Genomic DNA, 26,162 nt, shown 5'->3' with positions numbered 1-26,162 from the left:
CCTTCGCTTCCTTCTCACCCCTCCTCTTACCACTGGGTACCTCCCGCACTCTGTGTCTGAACTTCTCCATCCATCCACACCCACTACGGATTTCATCTATCCCAGAGCTTTAAGAACCTTCGATACGCTGACAACACTGAAGACTGGCTCAAGGCTAGGCCCCTCCTCTGAACTGTGACTGCCTACTGGACACCTCCACGCGGCATCATGAAGTTAACACAGCCGAGACCTTCCTCCTCACCCACCTCCCAGCCTGCTGCTCCCACCGTCTTCCCCATCTCGGTGAATGGGAACTGCATTTACAGTTGCCCGGTGCAAAAACACTGGCATCGCCCCCAACTCCTCATGTCTGCAGAGAGCCAATCAGCTCTCCCTTTGAAACACATCCAGCATCTGATCACTTCTTGCTGCTCTGGTCCAAGCCACCCCCAGCCCCTGTCACAGTCTCCTCGCTGGTCTCCCTGACTCCATCCCTATCCCCCTAAAGCAGGAATCAGCAACCTTTTTCTTAAAGAGCCAGACAGTCAATACTGTAGACTCTGTGGGCCAGATGGTCTCTGCTGCAACTACCCAACTTGGCTGTTGCAGCTTGGAAGCAGCCTCAGACAATACGCAGACAAATGAGCATGGCCCTGTGCGAATAAAACTGGAACTTAAGCGGACACTGAAATCTGGACTTCATGTAAGTTTCAGGTGCCACAAAATATTACTATTCACCTTACTTTTTCAGCCATCTAAAAATGTGGAAAGCACTCTTAGTTTGCTGGCTGCACGAAAACAGGTGGCAGGCTGGATCTGGCGCTCAGGCCTACACAGTATTGCCGACCCCGGCCCTAGACTACTCTCTGCACTGCATTCAAAGTGATCCTTTTAATCACATTGTTTTCCTGCTCAAAAGTTCTTGGATGGCTCCCCTTCTCATTCAGTAAAATCAAAGACCTTCCCACGCCCTATAAGGCCCCGCGGGATCTCGCTGCTGACCGCCTCATCTGCTCCTGTCCACTGTGCTCACTGGATGCGACCATGGCGGCCTCCCTGCTTCTCCTTTGCTATTGCCAAGCCCACATCTACCCTGGGGCCTCTGCCTCTGCTGTTCCCTCTGCTTGGAATACTCTTAGCCCAGATACCTACATGCATCAATGTGTCACTTCCTTCCAATCACCTTAGGAGAGACACCTGCTCCAGCCGTGCCAGCCAAAGCAGCACGCGCAGCACACCGATATCCAGGGGCCCTTAAAACGGTTCACCTCGCTTCGCTGTTCTGCGTCACGCTCACTGTCATATGATGTTTCTTTACGGTATTTATTCAGGTAGAAACAAACTGACCAGGCAGTTTTTTAACAGGGAGACAAAACAGCACAGTGTTTAAGAGCATGAAATCTGGAGGCAGATTACCTGGGTTGGAATGCCAACAGCACCATGTACTAGCGGTGTGACACTGAGCGAGTTACTTTTACCTCTCTGTACCTCAGTTTCCTCCTCTGTGAAATGGGGACAGTAACAGCCCCTACCTCCTCAGTGTTCTGAGCGCTGATGAGGTAATAAATGTAACTGGCACATGTAATCACTCAGTTAGTGTTACTTGCTTTTTCTTTATTGTTTACTGATCCTTCCCAGAAAATAGGCTCTTTGTGACAGAAATGGCCTTGACTTGTTTACTGCTTTACTCCGGGTACCTAGGACAGTGCTTGGTACTAGGCTTTCCATAGATACTTATTGAACGAACGTATAAACCTTTGAATTTAAGTCCCTCTCAGAGAGGGCAGGACACTCCCCCACCCCCAGCACCACACTGATACCAGGAAGGGCAAAGCTTTCTTAAAACCCACCGCAGAAAGAGAAATAAAAACCCTACTATTCCAGGTGTGTTTGCTGATGTTTCTCTCTGTGGAGAAACCTTGAAGCGAGCCATAACCGCCGTGCTCCGAGGAGCACCAGTGTCCTGGTGCTGGTGTTCGTAAGGGGCCTTCTACGATCTCAAACTGTGCTGCAGCCTCAGAGGTCACGTGTTCAGGTCTCTAACCAGATTGGAGAAGAAACAGATTCCGTAGTCAGGTTCAAATTCCGCATGCAAAATGCCAACCCAGTAGCACAGTTCTGTACAGGCCTGACCAAATTTCCTGGATACAAGCACAAAAGACTGCTTACTCAAAGTAGCCAACATTTAATTGACTTCTAAAAACAAAGAACATCTCGTCAAATAAAAGTCTTTCCCGAGCAAAAAGGTGGTAAAAACATTTCCATCCACCCGTCATACACACTCAGTCACTCACAACCAGCACAGTACTATGGATTCGGCCCCTCTCCTACGAGGACTGAGTTCTGATTTATAAATGGTATTAACATGAGCTAAAGTACTTCCGAGTTCTACCATTCTGCGGACGAGTCTTTAATGTGAAGATACTGATACATAATCCTGGTGTCACACAGGATCTTCTTCCAGTGAGAACCCCCTACTTCCTTTAAAAGAAACAGGAACGATAGGGTCACACACCATTAAGCAAAGCAGACAACTGCCCTCCTGACCCTCTAAGATGCTTCCCTGTGAAATAAGGAACATCTTCAGTATTGGTTCTACCAAGTGGGAAACAAATGAGTGAGATGTAGGTGGTAAAAACATACCTATAGGGCTTCTCTGGTGGCACAGTGGTTAAGAATCCGCCTGCCAATGCAAGGGACACGGGTTCGAGCCCTGGTCCAGGAAGATCCCACATGCCGCGGAACAACTAAGCCCGTGTGCCACAACTACTGAGCCTGCACTCTAGAGCCCGTGAGCCACAACTACTGAAGCCTGCAAGCCACAACTACTGAAGCCCACGCACCTAGAGCCCATGCTCCGCAACAAGAGAAGCCACCGCGATGAGAAGCCCGCACACCGCAACTAAGAGTAACCCCGCTCGCCGCAACTAGAGAAAGCCCGCGCGCAGCAACAAAGACCCAACACAGCCAAAAATAAATAAAAAAAAAAAAAAAAAAAAAAAAAAAAAAACCCACCAATCCATTAGTAGAGAGTTCAGGTGTATAAGTGCCTCCCTGTGCTGAATGCCAGAAAACCGTGTGCCTGGATAAGTAAAAGACTATGAGGAAGGGTAAGAAACTGGGGGTCAAGGAGGGAATGAACCCCAAGAGGTCAAAGTGAACTGCCTGACCCCTACCTGCACGGCTCTGGCCTCCTGCTGACAGGGACATAGCGGAGCAAACGGCCAGGGTCACTGGGGGCAGGTTTTTTTCCCAGAAATGACAAGACCTGAGATCTGTCTTTTCCTGGTATCCCAGTGATGGCTTCGTTTTTTCATTCTGCAGTTGGCTGGTCACTCAGGTCACCGTGACACAGCACAGAGGACACACATGAGGCAGGCAGCACCCGTCCCACCTCAGTCCGGCACTGCTACATGGGGGCAAGAACCTGAAAAGTCAGGATGATAGCGCGCTAATTTAATACTGTATTTAGCTGATGATCCTAAATAACACTTTGTCAGCTTTTGTGATCTAGCACAAAACCACATGCCTTGTGATATACCAGCTGGGCTCTGGTAATGCCCTTGACTTGAGGCTTAAAAGCTTTGGCTGGGACATAACTTTGATGTATTGAATTTCCATTTCAAACTGCGATGATTATCCCTGGCTTTGGCATCGCACAGAGTGCTACCAAAATTAGATTATGGCTAGTTAATAAGACTATCTCTCCCCTCTGGTCCACTTCTGGGAGCGCCGCTGCTACCCTCTGCTTTGCTTGTTTGCAAGATCAAAAAGCCATGGCTGTTTAGTTTACAGGATGCGGGGATAAGAACCATCTGCCTGGTCTGGTGTTTCTTTAATTAAAACTTTAATTACAGATGTATCTCTGCACAGATACGTGAAGTCTATCAGCTCCTGTCCTTAATTACCTGTGCTAATGACAGCTGAAAGGAGAGTGAACGTTTGCTGGGTGTCTCCTACGTGCCAGCACTTGTGCCACATGCCGTAAAACATGCCAGAGCAGGTACGAGAAACCCAGAGTCAAACGGCCGCCAACAACTTGCCACCCTCCCTGCCAGTCCTCTTCCCATTGCTATGGAAGAAGGAGAAATGTCCTTCGGGCTTCTCCCAGGGGAAAATGAGGGGCGGAGAAGGGTGAAATACTCCAAAGGATCCATAAGAAGGGAGAGGAGAACTCGGCACCACAGGCTGACTAATACCCACGTTCTGTGCGGGCACATGTGTCTGTCACATGGTGTATTTCTGAACCCACCTAGAGACACGTGTGGAAAGTGGAAAGTCTGGTCTAAATCCTGTGATTCGGAGGCATGTCACCTGGTGCCACGGTAACCAGGGCCACGGTTTCCCAGGGAGATGACACCGACAAACGAGCACAAACAGGAGATGCTTCCCCTTCGCTCCTGACTGAGCAATGATCCTGCTGCCGCCTTGGCCTTCAGTCGCCCCCCTGCTGGCGAGGGCAGATTCTCACTGAAGAATGACAAAAAATAACTTTTCACACTTGGACCATGTTTCTTGGTCTCCTACCGCCTCCAGAGGGGTTAAACGCCATCAGAACTGCCCCCCAAGGGGCCTGCTCAGTGCAGGGGCCCCTCCTACCCACCAGCCTACCCATCAGGGCTGGGTATTTCTCTGTCATCTCCCGAGGCACACAGGTCACCGCACATGGCCACAGGGCATCCACGCGCCCCGGCGCTGGCTCTGCTCCCCTCCCCGGGCAGCAAGTCTGGACTGGCTGAGGGCCTCCGGGAAGGGCTCCCCCTCTCAGGAATGGCTCCTCGTCACCAAAATGGGGGGCCTGACCCATGACCTCAGACCTTCAGCAGCAAATACACTAAAAGCCGGATGCCAGTGCCTCTAGAGGGGTCAAGTCCATCGTTGGCCAGCACTCTGTCCCAGTTAGTGACGGCGTTTCTCAAACTGTCATGCCAGATTATCTGAATTTTCAAGACAAAGCACCCATCTTAAGGTTGATGATCACAAACAAAATCTGACAACTTTCAAGGTGACTCAGGGTAGCGCCTTCACCTCTGAAAGATCCCGGGACATACCCAGACGCGTCATCTGCTAGGAACACCTGCGATGTGCGCGGCCCCTTGCAGGATTTCAAGTATTTACAGTCTGATGACAGATACACTCAGAAGCATCTGGCAGACGATGGAGAAACAGAGGAAAGATAAGACAGGGAAGGGTTGGGGAGGAGAGGGAAGGAGGGTTGTAAAAAATAAACGCACGCAAGTAGGGCAGAGAAAAGAAAGTGAAAAGGCGAAGGAGAAAGGAGACAGCCCACTGCTTCATTTCGCCCCATGAGCGATCTCAAACCTGGTTTTTGTGATGGTCAGATGCCCACTTCCAGAAGACTACATCCCACCTCAAGGACAGCTGGGACTCTTCCCACAAAAAGGCTGCTGGTTGCTGGTGAGTGCACCACCACACTGGCCCACAAAGGCCCACTGTAGCTTACAATGCAGCTAACTATAGAATTAACGTCACTGGCCCATGTTCTGGATTAGTGATAGCTTTTCCTTACTTACGAGTAACATAAACATCCTGCATCTTTGTGCTCTGATCGATGGTTCTCTGCTAGAACAGGCAGCTCAGAGTCTGGGATGGGGCCAGTGCTCCACATTTTAAAGCTGTACAAGGGATCCTGGACGTGCAGCCAAGAGCAAGGAAGCCGCTGCTACGCAGCCCCTCCAGGTGCCACGCGAACGGCAGGGCCTTCCTGGTGATGCAGGTGGTGGGGTGCTGGAGGTCTCACTAAATAAGTCTGGGGCACTGACGGCTGAGGGACACAAATGCATGTGGAGGAGGCCCCTGCAACCAAATGGCAGGATCTCCTGTCAGGGGTGCAGCCGGGTTTGCCGGCAAGCACAAGGCAGCAGGTACCAGAAGGGCAGCTCCTGGATTCAAGTCCCAGTTTTGCAACCTACTAGGGGTGTGACCCTGCACGAGTTTAACCTACCTGAGTGTCGGTGTTCTCAGGTGCAAAACAGGGTTAACAAACACCACCGACCTCATAGATAAATGTATATAATTATGTGGAAACGCTTGGGAATATGTGACACACAGCGGTGACTTTGTCCCCCTTATTCTACTGAGGATGAAGCAGTGAAGCCTCCTACAGCAAGGTAAAAATCTCTCAACACATAAATGCTTTCTGACTCTGTGAAAGCTCACTAGACAGCTGACTGAAGCTGAGAGAATGAGTACGTGCTGACTAAGTAAAGGATGGGGTCTCTCCCACGGGCCTTTCCTGTGCCTCCAGAGCCAAAAATAGCTAAAACAAAAGAACCTATCAACAAAGGGCCAATAAGCTCTTAATTATCTAAACTTTTCTTCCTAAAAGGTTAGGAGCCCAGATTTAACTTGCAGCACCTGAACTTACCTTGTTTTAGAGGTGCCTGATTCCCATAAACTATCCAGTGCCTCTTCCTGTAAGCATGCCTGGGCCTCCAAGACAACAGCGGAATACTAACAGGGACACTCTTGCAAGTTTAGTTTTCTGCAAGGTGTAGAAAATTCCATTTCACGAAGTTCCATTTCATGGGAACTCCCACACTGCCTGGGTTTCTCCTGGCACGCAGGATCGGGCCCAGATGCCACGGCCATGGCCACACTGCCTGCCGGCCGCTGCTCTAAGTACACACTTGACATGCAGCCGCTCACCTAGGACTCTTCAGGACCCTCTGAGTAGGTACTGTTATTATCAACCCCACTTCAAAGAGGAGGAAGCTGCGGCACAGAGGGGTTAGAGAACTGTCTCGATCCGACCACTTGCAAAGGGCCGAGGTGGGATGCAACGCGAGGCAGCCTGGCCCCAGCGCCCACGCTCCCGGCCGCTCCCCAGAGGATGCACTACAGCAGCCTCTCAGCGTGAAGACTGCCGCTGCTGAGAGCACAGCCCTCGCATGAGGTTTACTTTCAAAGGCACCTTTCTTCTGGGTTCCCAGGGTGTCCATCTCGCATTTTCATTTATCCTGCCAACAACCCTAAAAAGCAAGTAGGAGACGTACAATATCTACGTTTCACACAGGATAAAACTGAAGTCGAATCAGTGAAATGTTCTACACATTCCTGTACGTTAAGTGGAACAACTGATTTCACCGTTTTCAACCCTAACGTGGAAGTCTTTTGAAGTCTTGCTATTTGAGTTTCTGAGTTTTGTGTGTCGCTACCTCACAAGATACCCCTGGCACATCCAGAGACCCGGCTGGTCCAAAGCAGGTTTTCTGACTCTCAGCCTAGGGTTTTCTCACTGAATCATGCTCAGAGAAACTACATCCATGTGGCTTACAACTCACCGGAATTCCTAAAAACTAGCCAAATAAGTACTGCTCATTGAAAACAGGTAATGAATGTGTCCGTATACCAGCTCTCTTCGACGTAACTGCAAAATAAAATTATCACAATAAAAACATTTCTCTTGGGTGCCTATTAACGTCTCCTTAGCTCCTACTGGACTTATGAATAAAGTATTTGACTGTCTCTAGAGGACCTAGGAGCCTTCAGGGAGATGTCAAGAGGCCCTGATTCTGTCAACAGGGAGCTTGTGACTCTCATCAGCTAGCTCCCCCTCAGGGGTCGGGCAGGTATAGGGCTGCTTAAGCAAGAGGAGTGCAGAAGACCGCCACTCACAGCCCCTTTCAGCCCTGCGACGCCTGTTCCATAAACTCCAAGCTACACATTCTTCTTCTGGTGCTAGAAGGATACGGAATACATTCCTATGCAACTCTGAAAGCATTATCATAAAAAAAAAAAAAAAAATCACCTTAAAATGCAAGGTTGGATAAATAAATGCTCCTAACTTCTGGAACATTCATTCCATGTGCTTTCTGGCTTTGTAATCATGGAACGTTTTACCTACTCATACTTCTCAGCTCTGATATTTTGCAATTCTGTGAAAAGATACCCAACAGGCCAAAGGCAATTTCCCAGGGATGTAAGTATAACAGACAAAGACGAGCTAGTAAGCCTGAAGAAGTGTTCCTAAGAGTTCCAATCTCCACTGAGCAGCTCACTACAACTAATTTTAATTTGTGGTTCTAATGAATGACATAAACTTTTATAGGTATCAACAAAGCTCAGAGAGGACTTAAATCCATTTCAGTGCTCAATGAACAGCTTCAGCTGTGTGCAATTAAAGCATCAGCATTAAATGTTGGAGAATAAAATAATGAGACACTTAAAAAATAATCTGTGCTTCAGCAGGCCATGCTAGGAGATTTCACGATTTTTTTTTTTTTTTTTTAAAGAACATGAATTCTCAGGAATATCTTGTCAGTTCCAAGAATTAACTCAAGTTTCATTTTTTAAATTTCAGTTTTTTTGCTTTTGAATAAGAATTTTTTGAAAAGTGGAATACAATTAAAAATGCATTGTCTGAAAAACAGTCATGAAACAGCATATGGCATAAAGCAATCTGGTATATGGACCATCACAGCTGACTGACCAGGTTTCAGCAGAGACAAAAGGCCACTTTTGATCAGGTTAAAAATGTTGCTCGTTCTTAACTTATACCTCAAATAAAGAATAAAATACTGAAGGAGGGGGAAAGGTGAATTTTGGAAATGAGACAACTTTCTTATCTTCCAGTCCGTACATGGAATTAAAGGGCTAAACTTTTCCTCCCACCAACACCTGAAAATATACAACATAATGTGAGGTTGTAGAATGTGGCAGCTGAGACCAGTAAGTTCAAGTTGCCACTATTTCTGAAAGACGAGTTAATCTGCAAAGGAAGGGGTGTGTGGTGATGGTGAGGGGGTGTATGTGAGAAGGGGCGGGGCAGGGGCATGGGGGGGCGGGGGGCTCTGGGTGTCCGCTGTGTGTGCGAGTTATGTGTGAACACCAAGTTCATTTGGCTATTGCAAAACATGAATAGAAGAGGAAATATACTGCATGGGGAAATGCACTCATTAAACTTAAATTTTAAAAGGATGAAAACACAGATTACACTTTATTTTTAAAACTGAAATGAATTTTAATACAGAAAATGAAGACAGCATTTTGCAAATTTATCGCTCAAAGGGTATCTCTATTTGAGGAAACCAGCGTGTTACACTTTGAGAGATGAAATGTTACAGCTTGTACACCAAAATCAAAAAATGAAATTAAATTAAAAAATGAAATGGTTACCAAGGTAATGCAGGTCAGGGGATCAAAGGTGAAGGGTCACACATTATTAAAAAGAAATCCAAAAGGACGGCTGCATCATGATCTCTGCAAAACAAAGGAGCTCCAGTAAGTAAAACTAATATCTCCGAGAATTTAAAATCAAGTTCTTGAAAAGAAGACTCCCCTGTAATTGAACACAGTCATTCCTGATTCCGTGTAGAGCCATTTTTATTTAGGTACAACACCAAATTTTAATTACCTTTTTGTAAAAATTTAACCATTCAATCATATTAAAACCCCAAATATCCCCCATTATAAGTGACTAAGAAGTGCTGACAATTCCACTGGACCCCACACGCTGTTTTCTGGAAATGACAGTGTTTGTTAAGTTGCCAACATATCAGAAATCTAATTTGGTCACAGCGTGGTGAGTTTTTTTCCTCTCCTCAAGGAATGAGCTCCAAAATTGAGTTTTTGCAAATTTGTTTCATTTGAAGTAGCTGCATAAAATTTCCATTATTGGAACATTTAGTGTAACAATGTTCTAGAAGACAGCAATAAAGTGATACATGATAAACTGTGTAACTATATCTATTAAGATCTGTTCTCACATTCAACTCTCACTGCGGGACGGGGTTGGTGGGGCGGGGACACAACATTTTAAGCAAAATAACTTGCTGTCTCCACTGGAATTACACAGAATTAATAGAAGCTTGACACCAGCAATATCTTAACAACAGAAAAAGAGTATATGACAGTTTAGGCCTCAATTTCCTGTTATTATTTACTCATCTCCCTCATCAACAAACCAAAAAGGACATTAATAAACCTTAAAAGGACAGAAAGGGCTAAGGTTTTGTTTTGCATCATGTGGCCACCACGGATATCATGACAAACATACTTATTAACTTTGCGGCAATAGCAAGCATAACGATTAGGAGTTACAGTAAATAATTTCCATATTCCTTTCACTAGTAAATAAAATGACTACTATTAGTGATCTTTAGTCTCATCTCTGAAACTAAACTTGAGCAGGCTACACTTTCCTGATTTCAGGATCCAAATTCCTTACTTGTTGCTGGACAGGCAACAAAAGAAATAACGCCTCTCCACCTACGAGGGTAAACGAGAGCACCACTAGCCAAAAAGAACTGTAAGTACCATTCGGTCTTCCAGTCTCCGAGCTTAGTTTCAATCTTACAATATCTAACATTTGAGTTTACCCTGATAAAATCAAATTCCCCAAATACTTCCATAATAAAATATAGACAACTGCCCCAAAGGATTTTATTAAGAGGAACAGAATACTCTTTCTGGTGGCTTAGAGCAATCAATAAATAAACTCTATAAAGATTTTGTTCCCCCGATTAGGTTTTGTTAAAAAATAACTTGCAGTGCTTCATGCACTAGACGCAAGTGTGTTAGCGCCTCAAGGCCATATTTCTAAAAAAAAAAAACGACTTTCTTTTTAAGTTCCAGAGCTACTGAAAAGTAAACTAGCATTTCATTTATCTGGGATGCTCATCTCATGTAAAGTCTGTCACATACGTATTTGTTGCTGGGAGGCATGCAAGCAATTTTGAACACTATAGAAGGAACCGATACCCCATCAAAACAAGGCATATGTTGTTTTAGTAGCACTGTTATTCAGACCACTTTAGCACGTTTGTAAGAAAAGGCAAGAAGCCAGCAAGTATACCGTTAGCCAAGTTTTGTTTTATTAAAATATTTCCTATTAAAAATGAGAAGAAGTATATTCAGATCAAATATATGTACCCCTTCATTATCAAAACACATGTATTTATTAAAAAACTTCTGGACAAGAGGAGAATACTTATAGATGCTTCTCGAAATTCTAAATCATTTCTAAAATTCACCGACTCAGAAAAAAAATGTGTTAGCCCAAATTTTCTACTAGCTTAAGCCCTGCCAAAAGCTGCACACACCAGCCTATGCCAACATGATGTGATCCCCAAATAGAAGGAACTGCTCTTTGAGGACCTGAAAGCATTACAACCAACGAAATTCCCACAAATAATTTCACGGAAATGAATATAATCTGAGTAATAAACACAAAACAAACAGAACACTCCCCACCTAGGCACTTGGAAGTTCCAACAATTTGAATAAATTTGTGCCAGTAATGATAACATTTTAGGTGATTTAAGAAAATCTGTAATATGAAGGATTTCAGCTAATGTCTTCAAATGTGTTTGCTATTTGGGGTGGAAGAAGGGAAGGGCTACCAGGAAGGAGTTTACCACGTCCCTAATATTCAAGGATCCTAGAATATAATTTAATAAGTAGTAAGACGGCTAGAAACAGCCAGGGGCCAGCACAACTGGGGAGCACGGATTCAGCCGCAACAACAAAGAGCTGAGGCCAGAGCCCCTTCGTGGAGGCAGGTATCTGGGACACACATCCTTCTTCCCACAGAAACAGTCTGACACCTGCCTACTTAACCGGAAGTCTGTTGAAGCAACAGTTCTGCTCCAAATTCTAGAGGCTATGGGACCTGAGGAGCTTTTTGCTTTTTCCCGAAGGGCTGGCCCAAGCTGAAATGTAGGAAACAGAACATTCTACTAGCCCCATCCCTGGGCCCCAGACAGAGTGCCTCAAGGACTACGAATGAACTGGATTCATACATACCAATACATGCAAAGATTCAGGGTGTAGGCGGCGGGGTGGGGGGGGGGGGGGGAGGTCTTTAACCCAAAACAAATCCTAAGTGGCAGAACTAGCACTTTTACATCAAGGGGTAGAGAAGGAGAGTCCTCTTCAAATGACAAGCAGTAACTGAACTAAACAGGGAATGCTCAAAAACCCTACTAACTCCTAAAACCTTAGGAGCATAACTAGTATACCCTATCCTCAAGCTAAAACCGGAAAGAAAACTGTACCACAGGGCTGGTGAGTTATGTTACTGAAATAAGAGACACACCAAGTTTCACTATCACAAGACCAACAAGTCACTGGAGTTCTAGCAAAGAAGACTTTGCCAGGGAAATTCTCACCCATATTAAGCTCTCACTTCCTGGACAACTTTTTGTAGGGATATGTTTTCCAACATGCTCAATTTGTACTCTAAGTTTTTGGGGGGTTGTTTTTTGCGCTTTTTGCTTTGGTTTGGTGTTTTTTGTTTGTGGTTGTTGGTTTTTGGGTTTGGGGTTTTTTTATTTTGGGCCAAGGACCAGCCAGCATTTATAAGCAAAGAGAATTGGTTCATTTCTCAACTAAGCAGACATAGAAGAAAGAACGTCATCTCTAATACGGTTAAATCATGACAGAAATGCTGCCATTCTCACCTCAAGCATATTACTTTCAAAACACATAGAAGAACCAGAAAGAAATAAAAAAATAAAGAGCCAAGAAAATTCAGAGAGTCAGAGAAGCTACGAGACAGTTGAAGAAAGCCATTAAAATAGAGCCCTATATATTTTACTAATTCTTTACAAAATGGCTATTAACTGAACAGAATAATGCTCTCTGCAGCAGACACTAATCTCATCAAGTGTATTCAGAGAGTAAAAGGAGAAATGTCCAGCCAAAGGTTTATTATAGTGATGAGGCAGAAAAAAATTTTAATCTATAAACATAAATAAATAAATCACCAAAACGTCACTCAATAAAACAGGTAATTCACTAGAATAAACTGCACTTGAGCTAAGTATATCCTTCTGTTAAGTGGGGACTGTATTTCTTTTACCCTTTCATGTTAGAATTTGTTAGTTTCTTCAGCATATTAGAAATACTGCCTGGCTGAAAAACCAAGAAAATAAAAGCATTTGGTCTCCATGTTTGTGGCTCCTCCAAGTGGGGCCCAGGGCAGCACAGCCAGCAAGAGGTACCCCGTCCCTGACCGCCTTCCCACAACAGACACCATCTCTGCCATTTTTTTTCAACCTTTCTGAAAATATATTTCCTCTGTCAAGCTTCTCAAAGATAGTCTGTTCTAAAATATGTGCCTGTTTCTCAAAACATTTTATAAATGATACAGCAACATACACCTACAATCATCCTATTATTTCCATCACAATCCTCAAAAAGAAAACAAAAGCTAAAACTACAAGTTAAATACCTTTCTACCTAGGACTTTATCCTCAACAATATAATTTTTTCCCTAATAGCTTCAAAGATTTCACAAGAGGAGGAAGCAAGCGGGAGGAAGGGGCTGCCACGAGCACGAGGGAACTCTTAAGGGTGGTGGGTGCGCTCACTCTGGTGGAATGGTGACGGCCATGGGCGTGGGCGTGTGCACACTTCTCAGAAGTAGGTGCAATTACACCTCAGAAAAGCTATTTAAGAATGTGGTCAGAGACTGAAAAGCTAGCCTCACCAAGCATTGGGCAGAGTACTCCAGCATGTGTAGAAGGCCTCAGGAGTGGAGAAAAAATGAGCCTTAGAGCACTACTGCAGACCCACCTAACAAAGCAAAACCTTAAAGGTTCAAACTGCTTACAAGCAACTTAGTTGCATCCCAGAACAAAGTTCAAGAAGAACTAAAGGGTCCTGCTCTCTTAAATCTTGTCTGTCAATCTCCCACCTTTTAATCAGATATGGTTGGGTTTTAGTGAACCATCCTGCTGTTTTCTATTTATTTCCTGTGTTCTTTGTTCCTTTGCTCTTCTTTTGGATTAATCAAGTACTTTTAGTTTAAAAAAAAATTTTTTTAAAGAATGGGGGGCGGTCAAAAGGCAGGGACTTTGCCCTCTCCCTGCACACTTTAAACCACACAGCCATGCTGTAGACACTATGCAGAAGAAGCCAAGAGTCACAGGGGAGACAGTGGGAGCCACCTTCCAAGCCACTGAACCAACCAATTCTGGAACCACCTGGTTCTGGTCTTCTTAGGTGAAATAACAAAAGTAATCTCATTGTTTAAAATAAATGCATAGCACAGGGAGATCAGCTCGGTGCTTTGTGACGACCTAGAGGGGTGGGAGGGAGGCTCAAGCGGGAGGGGATATGGGGATATATATATGCATATAGCTGATTCACTTTGTTGTACAGCAGAAAGTAACACAACATTGTAAAGCAATTATACTCCAGTAAAGATGTATATATAAAAATAAATAAAACTGGGCAAAAGAAACGGGAAAAAATATTTTTAAGTGTGTATGTATATATATTTTTTAAATTTTTTAATAAATACATAAATATTATAAATTTAAAACATTTGATACTGATTACTAGCTTTCATATTAGCCGCAAACCTGAAATTACCGTAGTTTCTAAATTGAAAATCAAGGCACAATATGACAGTTTCTCTAAGAGACTTGAAAAATCAGCTTTAGACATACTCCTAGCTTTGCAAATGATATGCAAATTCACCAAATATTCTTAAATTTCTTCCTCAGATTTAGCATTTATATTATGTCAACTCTATCACAACTGAGACCCGTTCCTTTCAGGTACTATCCCCACTAGGGAAAAAGAATAATACAATATATGCCAAATTTCCCCAAACACAAATTTATAAGAAATAAAACAAAAGCGAAACAGACCCACCCACTGCTGACTTTATTTCTACATGACCTGTTTTCAAGCTTACTAACCTACACGCAGGGCTTACTTTAATTGCTCTACTGGCTTCCTACAATGACAGTCAGAACGATTAGACTCCAACATTTCCCACTTCCTCTAGTCACTGATTCTCAAGCTTCAGATGAATAAGAATCCCCTATTTAAACCAAGTCATTTGTAAAAATAGTTCTCAAGTCCTTCCCCTAAGAGATTACAGTTTAGTACATCAAAAGAAGAGCTAAACAATCTGCATTAGTAAAACCCCAGGTGAGTCTGACTAGAACAGTCCACAATCCTCACTTTAAGAAAAACTGCCCAGGACTTCCCTGGTGGCACAGTGGTTAAAGAATTCACCTGCCAATGCAGGGGACACGGGTTCAAGCTCTGGTCCAGGAAGACCTCACATGCCACAGAGCAACTAAGCCCATGCACCACAACTACTGAGCCTGCGCTCTAGAACCCACGAGCTACAACTACAGAGCCCGCACACCACAACTACTTAAGCCCGCACGCCTAGAACCCTCGAGCCACAACTACTGAAGCCTGCGCCTAGAGCCCATGCTCCGCAACAAGAGAAGCCACCGCAATGAGAAGCCCGCGCACCACAACGAAGAGTAGCCCCCCCTCACCACAACTAGAGAAAGCCTGCGCGCAGCAATGAAGACCCAAAGCAGCCAAAAATAATTTTACTTATTTACAAAAATATTTAATGTTTTATTTATTTATTTACTTTAAAGAAGAGAAAAGAAAAACTGCCCAGGTGGGTCCACCCCATCCTCCAGTCTCCACACACACCCGCCTCCTGCAGACATCCAGGCACAGATGTCAGAGCTGCCAAAGGGTAAAGAAACAAATTCCAGCTGCTATCAGCTTAAGGTGGCCCTTAAGTTTTTAAATGCCTAAGAAGTCTCTAAAACCCCAAAGAATAAAGCTATACTGAAAGATAGGGTAGCTATATAAGATACAGGGAGTTCTTTTCCAATTAGAACCAATTCTAGGTTCCAGTAATAGCTCTACCACTTACTACTTCTATGACCTTGGACAAATTATTTAGTTTTTTTAACTAAGTCACATTTTCTTCATTTATAACATGAAGATAACAACATCCCTACCTTATAGGGTTGCTATGAGTATTAATGAAAATAAGTAATATAAACTGAGTAGCATGGTGCTTAGGACTTAAAAAGCAATAAACATAAAGATGTGGCAAATATATACAATGGAATATTACTCAGCCATAAAAACAAACGAAATTGAGTTATCTCTCGTGAGGTGGATGGACCTAGAGTCTGTCACACAGAGTGAAGTAAGTCAGAAAGAGAAGACAAATACCGTATGCTAACACATATATATGGAATCTAAAAAAAAAAAGAAAGAAAGAAAAAATGGTTCTGATGAACCTAGGGGCAGGACAGGAATAAAGACGCAGATGTAAAGAATGGAACTAAGGACGTGGGGAGGAGGAAGGGACGAAGTGAGAGAGTGGCACTGACATACACACACTACCAAATGTAAAATGGATAGCTAGTGGGAAGCAGCCGCAGAGCACAGGGAGATCAGCTCGGTGCTTTGTGACCATCTAGAGGGGTGGGATAGGGAGGGTGGGAGGGAGACGCAAGAGGGAGGGCATGTGGGGATGTATGTATACGTGTAGCTGATTCACTTTGCTATACAGCAGCAACTAACACAACAATGTAAAGCAATTATACTCCAATAAAGATGTTTTTTTAAAAAAAGCAATAAACACTGGCTCTGTGATTACTATGATTATCATGCTGATCGTCTTGCATTCTTTTGCTTATCTGATTCTTTCCAAGGTTTACAAGAGGGATACTGCTATCCCCATTTTTTCAGATGAGCAACGGTTAAGGTTCAAGACATAAATCTTAAAAATGTCAGAGCTGGAATTGAAACTCCATCTGTCCAGGTCTGTCCCACTCCACGGCTCTGACCCTGACAGGTACGGAAGGTGTTCCGCCAGCCCTGACAGCCTCCCATGTCCGTGCTCTGCAACAGGGCTCTGCACACTGAGGTTCCCAATCACGTTTGCGGAATAAGGCAATGAATGAATAGTAAGGTCCTCAGGGGCAGCAGAGGGGAATGTACTCTTCTACATACACTACCGTACCTATCCCACCGCCCCTTACACAATGGATTTAGAAGGATACATGTGGGACTTCAATCTGGGGAACCACAGATATAAATTCAAGAACTTGCACACAAAAAAAGGAAGAGTAATGATTTTCCACTCTGCAGTTCTACTCACTAATTTAACTTAAAGACAAACTCATTCGTTCAACAAATGTATATTGAGCACCTAACCATGGGGCAGGCTCGGTTACCAGGTGCCCGGGACGTGTGATGAAGAGCAGAGAAGACGTCCCAGCTTTGTCTATCTTAGCCACTGAGGCGAGGATTCAGACACAGAACAAGTCATTTCAAGCACCACGAGCAGAGTGCAGGATGCTACGGAAATACACAGCAAGGGTACCTCATCAATTCTGCTAGGGGGTCAGGCAATTTTCCCTGGGGAAATAATGTTTAGCTGAGATCTGGAAGATGACAAGGTGGAGAGGGACCATATTCTAAGAAGAAGAAAAAACAGCACATAAAAGGCAACGTGGGAGGAAGAACATGAGTGTAGAAGGAACTCGGGGGGAGAACAGAGAACAAGGGGGGAGAGGCCAGGCAGGAGGCCGGAGGGGTGACAGACAAGATTACACAGGCCTTGAGGACCATGTTGAGAAGTTGGACGGTATCTTAAGTATACGATGGAAAATTATTCAAGGGATTGAGAAATGGGGTACCATAATCCAACTGGCATTTTTAAAAAAACCACTCTGGCATCTGGGCGGAGACTGGGTTGGGAGGGGGCAAGGGTGCAAGTAGGGACAGGGGCCAGGAGATCTCTAGAAGCCGTCTGGGCACAGGTAATTGTGGCCTGGACTGGAGAGGTGGCTGTAAAGAGTGATTTAGACTGGAAATTTATTTGGAAATAGAGCTAGTAGTCTTGGATTCAATACATAAAAGATGAAGGAGGTGTCAAAAATGACCTCTGAGGAGCGACAGCGATGCAAGATGGCAGCCACCACGGGCTCGGACAATTTATGAAAACCGAATATACAGCCTTAAAATAGAATGTGGACCTAAATACCCAGAAGCACCCCCCTGTGTAAGATCTGTCACAAAAATTAATATGAATGGAGTTAACAGTTCTAATGGAGTGGTGGACCCAAGAGCCATATCAGTGCTAGCAAAATGGCAGAATTCATATAGCATCAAAGTTGTCCTGCAAGAGCTTCGCCACCTAATGATGTCTAAAGAAAATATGAAACTCCCTCAGCCTCCTGATGGACGATGTTACAGCAATTAATCAAAAAGAAAAACCACAGGCCCTCCCCTACCCCCCATTCGATTTAAGCAGTCTTCGTTTTCCACGGTAGTAAATTTTCTAGATACGTCTTGTAGCCCTCAAAGTACTGAAAAGGAAGCTCCCATTCAAAGGCAGTTTATCTTAAGATACTGTAAATGACACTAATTTTTTGTCCCATTTGAAATATATAAGTTGTGCTGTAACAAAAAAAGAAAAAATGACCTCTGAGAGGAAAAAAATAGTAACTCTAGATTGGAGAAACCTGATAAGCACTGCCTCAGCCAGGTGATGGAGGTTAAGAGCACCACAGTGAGAAGTCTTGTTGATAGCAGGCACCCCTGATAAGATGAGACGAGAAGGGCTCTGCACCTTCAAGGTCTTCCTTCCCAAAACCCATAATCCCAGCCTAATCACAAGCAAAACAGCAGACGAACCCAAACTGAAGGACATCAACAAATACCTCATCTGTCAAGGTCACCAAAAACAAGGGAAGTCTGAGAAACTGTCACAGTCCAGAGGAGCCTGAGGAGACATGATGACTAAATGTCAGGTGGCCTCCTGGATGGGGTCCTGGAGCAGAAAAGGACATCAGGGGAAAACTAAGGAAATATGAAGAATGTGTGGAGTTTAGCTTATAATCCTATATCAGTACTGGTTACTGGCTGGGATGAAGTACCACCCTAATGTTATTAGGGGACGCTGGGTGTGTGGTACACAGGAACTCTGTAATATTCTTGCAACTTTCCTGTAAATCTAAAACTACTCTAAATGTAAAAGTTTATCTTAAAACTGGCCCCCTGGTCTGACTTAAGCACCTGGGAGGTGCCCTTTATTGAGACAGGAGAGACAGACGGGAAGACCACAAGCTCATTTCAGACACATGAAACAGGACAAGATCCTGCACTGGAGGAATCAGATACCAGGTGGGCAGCTCTGGTGGGGCCCTCGGCAGAGAGAGCTGAGCTCAAAACAAATGCAGGAGCCCTCGGCAGGCTGAAACTATGGGAGTGGGCAGGGTCACTGAGAGCAAAAGTGGATATCAGGAGGTGAAGGGCCTCGGTTGCTTCCTGAGAAATATCCACGTTTACCAGTCACACAAGAAGAAGGTCTAGTCTCAAGCCCTGAGGAAATCCCACCTTAGGTGCTGGTAGAAGAGAGCAAGATGGAACATCCAACACGGGGGAGAAGAACCCAGGGGTGCATATGCCAACCCAGAGGCCAAGGGAAAAGCACAGTCAACCTGTGTGAATATGTCTGAGAAATCAAGTAAGCCCTGGAAAATGCTCCTTATCTTTAACAATTCTGAGATCACTAGTGATCTATGAAAGAGCTTTCAGAAGAAGAATGGGAATTAAATTCAGACTGGAATAGCTGAGTAAGAGGTGAAAAAATGAGGAAAAACTAACTCTTACAAGAAGTCTGGCTCTCAGATTTGCACACCCATGGTCACAGCAACATTACTCACAACACCTAAAGGTGGAGGCAACCTAGGCGTCTATCGATGGATGAATGGATAAACAGTGTGGTACATACATAATGAAATATTATTCAGCCTTTAAAAAGGAAGGAAATGACATGTGGATGAATCTTGAGGACATTATGCTAAGAGAAATAAGCCAGTCACACAAAGACAAACGCTGTACAATCCCACTTATATGAGGCACTTAGAGCTATCACATTCAGAGAGACAGAAGTAGCAAGGCATCTGCCAGGGCTGGAGGGAGAAGGGAGCAGGGAGTTAGTTGCCCAACAGTGTGAATTTATTTAATGCCAAGGAACTGTATACTTTAAAATGGTTAAGATGGTAAATTTTACGTTATATATGTCTTAGCACAATTAAAACTTTTTAAAAAGAAGTCTGAGTCTCAGAATGTTAAATTCATATCAAGCTATAATGATTTACAATGAAAAATATTTGAAGCTGGATACTTTAACCTAGATCAGCACTTTCCAAACATGTCCCTAATGATGTGTGTCACAACACACACAAGTCACAGATGTTGATCCCCTCATGCTCTGCAAGGGGGCCTGGGCCACCCAGACCCCGGACCAGTGGTCTCTGATCTCAAGAGTACTCATCCATTAATCCCATATGTCTTATAAATACTTTTATTTTTGATGTGTTCTAAGATGTGAGAAAAGCTGAGAAACAATGGCTAAAGAAATGAAAATTACAGATTATTTCCATTCTATTTTCAGTGGCAAGAAAAGTTGCTTTAAATTAGTTTTCTTCATCAACCCACAACTTCTGCTGCCAAAAGGAAAAAAAAGAAAGAAAAGAAAGATTGTCACCTCAACTTAGAGAAACAAATGAACCTCTACTACAAAGCCACACCTCACTTTCGCTAGATTTTTAAGGATAGAATAGGAGCAACAATTTTCTCTTCACACTAAGTCAGATCAACGAAAACTAAATCAATGTGTAAGGGACAAAAAAAGAAAAAGGAAAGAACAATGTGGTACTCATGCAGGCATAAGATAAGCAGATCAATGAACAGAGAGCATCCAGATACAAAACCGTGTATTTGTGGAAATTTAGCACAAGGTAAAGGCAACATTTCAAATCAGTAGGAAAGGATCAATGATTCGATAATAAACATCTATTTGGGGAGACAAAGGAAATAAGAAGCTCTACCTCACTCTGCCAATATATACAAAATGTCTATGTGTATTAAACATCTAAGGATAAAAATTCAAAACAAAGAAGAAAATCCAGGGAGAATAATTAATAACTGGGGTAAGGAAACCTTTCCTAGGTATGCTGTCAAGGCCAGAAAGAGTCAAAGTTTGAAGGCGTGACTCACAGGACTGACGTGAGGACGCAACGAAGACAATTAAGACTGAAATATAGGGCTTCCCTGGTGGTGCAGTGGTTGAGAATCTGCCTGCTAATGCAGGGGACACGGGTTCGAGCCCTGGTCTGGGAGGATCCCACATGCCGCGGAGCAACTAGGCCCGTGAGCCACAAGTACTGAACCTGCGCTCTAGAGCCTGTGCTCCGCAACAAGAGAGGCCACGATAGTGAGAGGCCCGCGCACCGCGATGAAGTGTGGCCCCCGCTTGCCACAACTAGAGAAAGCCCTTGTACAGAAACGAAGACCCAACACAGCAAAAGTAAATTAATTAATTAATAAACTCCTACTCCCAACATCTAAAAAAAAAAGAATTGTTTAAAAAAAAAAGACTGAAATATAGGTTTCTAGCCAGGAAAAAATTATACATACACACTTTTTTAAGAAAAACACATAGAAATCAGAAATAAAAAGGGTGAAGAATCTACGAGAAAAAAGAACAAAAGAATGAACAGACAATTCAAAAAAGTAACACACGTGGCCAAAACATGTTAAATCTCAGGAGCACACAAAGAAATGCAAATTAAAAGAAGACACAGGGCTTCCCTGGTGGTGCAGTGGTTGAGAGTCTGCCTGCCGATGCAGGGGACGCAGGTTCGTGCCCCAGTCCGGGAAGATCCTACATGCCGCAAAGCGGCTGGGGCCGTGAGCCATGGCCGCTGAGCCTGTGCGTCCGGAGCCTGTGCTCCACAACGGGATAGGCCACAACAGTGAGAGGCCCACATACCGCAAAAAAAATTTTTTTTAAAAGACATAATTTTTTCACACACTGGACTAAGAAAGATTTAAAAAACTGATAATCCCTAGTGTTGGTTAGAGTTTAGGGAGCCGAACATTCTCATATTCAGCTACTGAGAGTACAGATCAGCGCCTCTCTAGAGGGAATACGGCAAATGCTTGTGCTCTTTGGTGAGCAGCTATGCTGGCAGGCCCTAAGAAAATAACTGGAGAGGTGTGCAGAATACTGGGTAAGCAATAAGGGACTGGTTAACAATTTTTATAGAAACTCCATGCTCTGCAAGTTATGTACATCCACCTCCACACATATGCACTGGCATGCAAGATGACCACAACAGATTTTGGCATGGGGAGAAAAACAGAGAAGAGGTATCTGTGATTCCTTGGGGGGGGGCTGGGGGGGCCGCGGAGGGGAGTGACACACACACATACATACACACACACACCACACACATATACACACGTATACATACATATATACACACACATATACACACACATACACACACACACACACGCACACCACTTTAAGGCAGTATAATGCTTAAAGCAAGACAGGCTGGAAAAGAACTTCAATACATAAATCAACATATAATTCCAATTTGATTTGATTTTAAAATTACTAAAAACAGTCACCTCTCAATTGGGTAATGCCTGGAAGGATGAGTAGATCTGTAAATTATATTAATACAACTGAGAAACAAAGAGTGGACAAAACTAATGCCATGAAACAAAGCTAACTCAAAGAATTCCAAATATAATTGGATAATTAAATCCTTTCAAAGAAAATATAATTGTAATTTGAATTGGGGACATCAGTACTAATATCCCTACAACATGCAGACCCTCCCTACAATAAATCTTCATCTACAACTAATCTCCTTCGGGTCCCTCAGTGTGGGATAATAGTAAGTATATACTGGTCTCTGGCCCCAGTTCCCCGCAGAGAACTCCTAAAACCCTTGTAATTTCCTAAGTGTTAAGAACATCTTTTGTTCCCATATTTGGTCTTTGACCTGTCCCTGACACAGGGCTCCTGAAACCCTTGTAAATTCAAGGTGATAAAAGCACTAAGAGCATCTTTTGTTCTAGTGAGGCCACTTGTTTGGGGGGGGGGGGGGGGGGGAAGGCAGGAGAGGGGGCCCTCCAGGATGGCTCTGGATGAGGGCTGGTCACCAGAAAGACCAAGCCACAAAAAGAAGCTTGGAATTTTCAGCCCCGCCCCCCATTCTTCAGAGAGGGAGGGAGGCTGGAAAGGGAATTAATAATTGATCAAGAGGAAGCCTCCATAAAACCCCAATAGCACCGGATTCAGAAAGCTTCCAGATTGTGGATGTGAACACATTCACACTGGGAGAGTGACACACCCCAACTCCACAGGGACAGACACTCCTGCACTCAGGACCCTCCCGAGACCTCGGCCTATGTATCTCTTCGTCTGGGTGTTCATCTGTGCCCTTTAATAAAGTGGTAGTAAGTAAGTACTTCCCTGAGTTCTGTGGGTGACTCTAGCAAATTAATTGAACCCGAGGGAGGGGGTCATGGAACCTACGGTCAGCAGCACAGGTGACAACCTGGACTTGCGACTGGCATCTGAAGCAGGTAAATAGACTTTTTTTCCTACAATGCACTTGGCAACTCATTTTATTTTTATCCTCCCCTTTAGAAATTAAGCTCCCTGCAGACAGGCTTTTTTTTTTGTTTTTTCTATTCCAGGAGTTTAGAAACTGCCTGGCACAGAGACACTCGTGTATTTGTTGGGTTAAGGATGGCCTCCTCTCCTCTCTGTGGTCTCTCCCTCCCAGCACAGGTCGCTCACACCTACCAACCTGCTCTAGACGCCGGCCCAGCCGCCCAGCCTCCAGCCCGGCTCCTCTAGGAGGCGAAGGCACAGAGCTGCTGTTGTCTGCCCTCTGCCACCCTCAGCGCACCCTGCCCTCCAGCCACCCTGCCTCTCCCACTCCTTCAGACGTGCCAGGCTCTTCACCCCGGAGAGCCTTCCCGCAAGCCTGCCTCTGTCCACAACACTCCCCTCCCTGACCACTGATCTCTCTAACCCTCCCGTCCCTCCCGTCACAAGAAGATCACTTCCTGGGAGTCTTTCCCTGGTTTCTGATCTATATTAGGTCCTCTGCTCTTGAACAACCTTTCACAACCTTCATTTTGTAAATACATACTTATTCTTACAATTATCTGCTTAATGGCTGTTTCCCTTTAAAGGCAAACTGTGTCTTGATGACCAAGCTATACGTCCCCAGGGACTGGAACAGTGTCTGAAAAAAGGAGCTCAACTGACCAACTGAATGGCTGGCTGTCCTACTAGACCACAGACTCGGCAAAAGCAAGTTCAACGTCTATTTTGTCCTCTCTTATGTATCTGGTGACAAATACGCTGTCTGGCACAGAGAGAATGTTTAACATTTATTACATAAATGCTGAACGAATACAGGGGTTAGGGACACCATAATCCTATTCCTGAGGAGAGGAAAAAAAAAAACTGCTACCACCTTGACATCTTGTTGCACAGAGCCTTCCTTCCAGATGGTCTTACTTAGGTGTGTTCCTCCACAGCATCCACCTCCTACAGCGCAGGCGTCTCCACCCACGTGTGCAGCATCCCCTTAGCTCAGCTCCCGCCGTGCGGGCCGCCTCCCAGGCCTCTGGAGATGGCAGCACACACAGCCCAGCACCCCCCCGGAGCTTCCCCCAGGGCACCTCCAGTGAGACATCTCCCCACGAGTCACCTTCCTCCAGCACAGGAGAGTGGCTTATGGCAAGTTCCAGAGGGCGGCTTTCCATCAAGTTCCACCAGTGTGACACCACCACGACTTCTCCACCTTGCAGTAAGCCTCACATCACAGCCTGCCCTGGGGACGAGGCCTGGGTCTCAGCCCTGGGCAGGGTGGGACTCTTCCTTGGGGGCTCTACCTCAGCTCTAGAGGATGCAGCTACGCTGTACGTCTGCTATTCTTATATCCTTTAGAGTTCTCTTCACTTTTTATGAGCCTATCCCTCATTACTTCCATTCCCTGTTATGGTGAAAATTGTTCATTTTTTTAAAAAATTATGTTTTATATCAGCAAAACGAAAAGACAACCTACTGAGTGGGAAAAAATATTTGTAAGTAATATGACTGATAAGGGATTAATACCCCAAATATATAAACAGCTCAACATCAAAAGAACAAACAACCCGATTTTAAATGTTCATATTAGGGCTTCCCTGGTAGCGCAGTGGTTGAGAGTCCGCCTGCCGATGCAGGGGACACGGGTTCATGCCCCGGTCCGGGAAGATCCCACATGCCACAGAGCGGCTGGGCCCCTGAGCCATGGCCGCTGAGCCTGCGAGTCCGGAGCCTGTGCTCCGCAACGGGAGAGGCCACAACAGTGAGAGGCCCGCGTACCGCAAAAACATAAAATGTTCATATTAAACTGTTTCTTTCAATTTACTCTTTGTTTTTTTTTTCCCCTGCTTTGATCCAGACTGATACAGATTTGGAATTAATGTGTGTAGTGTAAGGGTCGCATTTCTTTCCCCCTCCCTACATGAGTATCTAACTAAACACATTTATTGAAAAGACTGTTCTTTCTCTGCCATCCTGCAGAGCCTCCTGTGCGATAAACCAGGTGTCCAGATACGAATGGACCTGTGTCTGGACTATTTTGCTTAGTGGGTCAACTTGTCTAGCCTTTTACTAAAACCATATTATTTCAATGACTATAGCTTTACAGTAAGTCTTGCTACCCAGTATAGTAAGTCTGCTCAGTTTGTTGTTCTTCAAAATTATTTTGGCCATCCCTGCTGTCTGCACTCCTATGACAACATCAGTTTGTCAAGTCCACCAAGAAACGTCTGCTGGCATTCTGATTAGTACTATGCTGAAGGCATAGTTGAATTTGGGAAGAATCAGCATCTCACAACACTGATGCTTCTAATCCATTAACATGGTATATCCATCTATTGATTTAGACCTTTAACTTCTCTCAGTGTTTATTTTTTCCCTGTATAGATGCCTTACATTTCTTTACATTTATTCTGAAAAACCTGACTGTGTATGTTACTACAAATGATATTTTTATTCACTTTCTATTTGTTGTTGATACACAAAATTGCAATTGCGTCCAGAGTTACTTTGAATCTTGCAACCTTATTTATTAATTACAATAAGCTACAAGGAGATTTTTTTTCTACATACACAATCATGTCATCTACAAAAACAGTTCCATTCATTCCTTTCTGATCCTTGTACCTTTTATTTTTCTTGTCATATTGAACTAGGAAGGGTCTCTAAATAAAATAATAAAGTAGTGGTAATGGTGAAGATAACTTATTTCTATTCCCAGTCTCAGGAGGAAAACTTTCAACACTTCACCATTAAACATGATGTCTGCTATAGGATTTTTCTAAGTAATCTCTATCAAATTAAGGAATTTACCTTTTACTCATAATGGCTTAAGGGATTTCATTTTGAACAGATGCTGAATTTTACCAAAGGCAATTTTTACACCGATTGACATTATCACATTATTTTTCTGCTTTACCCTATTAACTCAGTGATTTCTACTCATTGATTTTTCAAA

General features: G+C 44.1%; 2 protein-coding genes across 9 annotated transcripts in view; one reads left to right on the top strand and one right to left on the bottom strand.

Moving 5' to 3' along the window:
* Positions 1-26,162, bottom strand: part of CAMTA1 (calmodulin binding transcription activator 1) — an 897,244-nt gene that overhangs the window by 798,582 nt on the left and 72,500 nt on the right. For 2 of the 8 annotated variants that reach the window (XR_004351166.1, XM_032641038.1), the window contains one exon: positions 8,920-9,201. The exons of the other annotated variants lie outside the window; for them this stretch is intronic. Coding sequence is in view for 1 of the 2 variants with exons in the window: in XM_032641038.1 (XP_032496929.1) it covers positions 9,193-9,201 (9 nt within the window). In the remaining variant the exon portion in view is untranslated. Of the gene's footprint in view, positions 1-8,919; positions 9,202-26,162 lie in introns of those variants that run through there. 8 annotated transcript variants of the gene reach the window in all.
* On the top strand, positions 16,512-17,992 carry LOC116750395 (ubiquitin-conjugating enzyme E2 variant 1-like). The gene is made up of 2 exons (XM_032625020.1): positions 16,512-16,579; positions 17,680-17,992. The coding sequence occupies exons 1-2, from the start codon at positions 16,512-16,514 to the stop codon at positions 17,990-17,992; spliced, it is 381 nt and encodes a 126-aa protein (XP_032480911.1).

This window comes from Phocoena sinus, chromosome 1 (assembly GCF_008692025.1).
Source record: "Phocoena sinus isolate mPhoSin1 chromosome 1, mPhoSin1.pri, whole genome shotgun sequence".
NCBI classification, from domain to species: Eukaryota; Metazoa; Chordata; class Mammalia; order Artiodactyla; family Phocoenidae; genus Phocoena; species Phocoena sinus.
The sequence above is the reverse complement of the archived record's forward strand: the minus strand, read 5'-3'. Positions and strand labels throughout refer to the sequence as shown.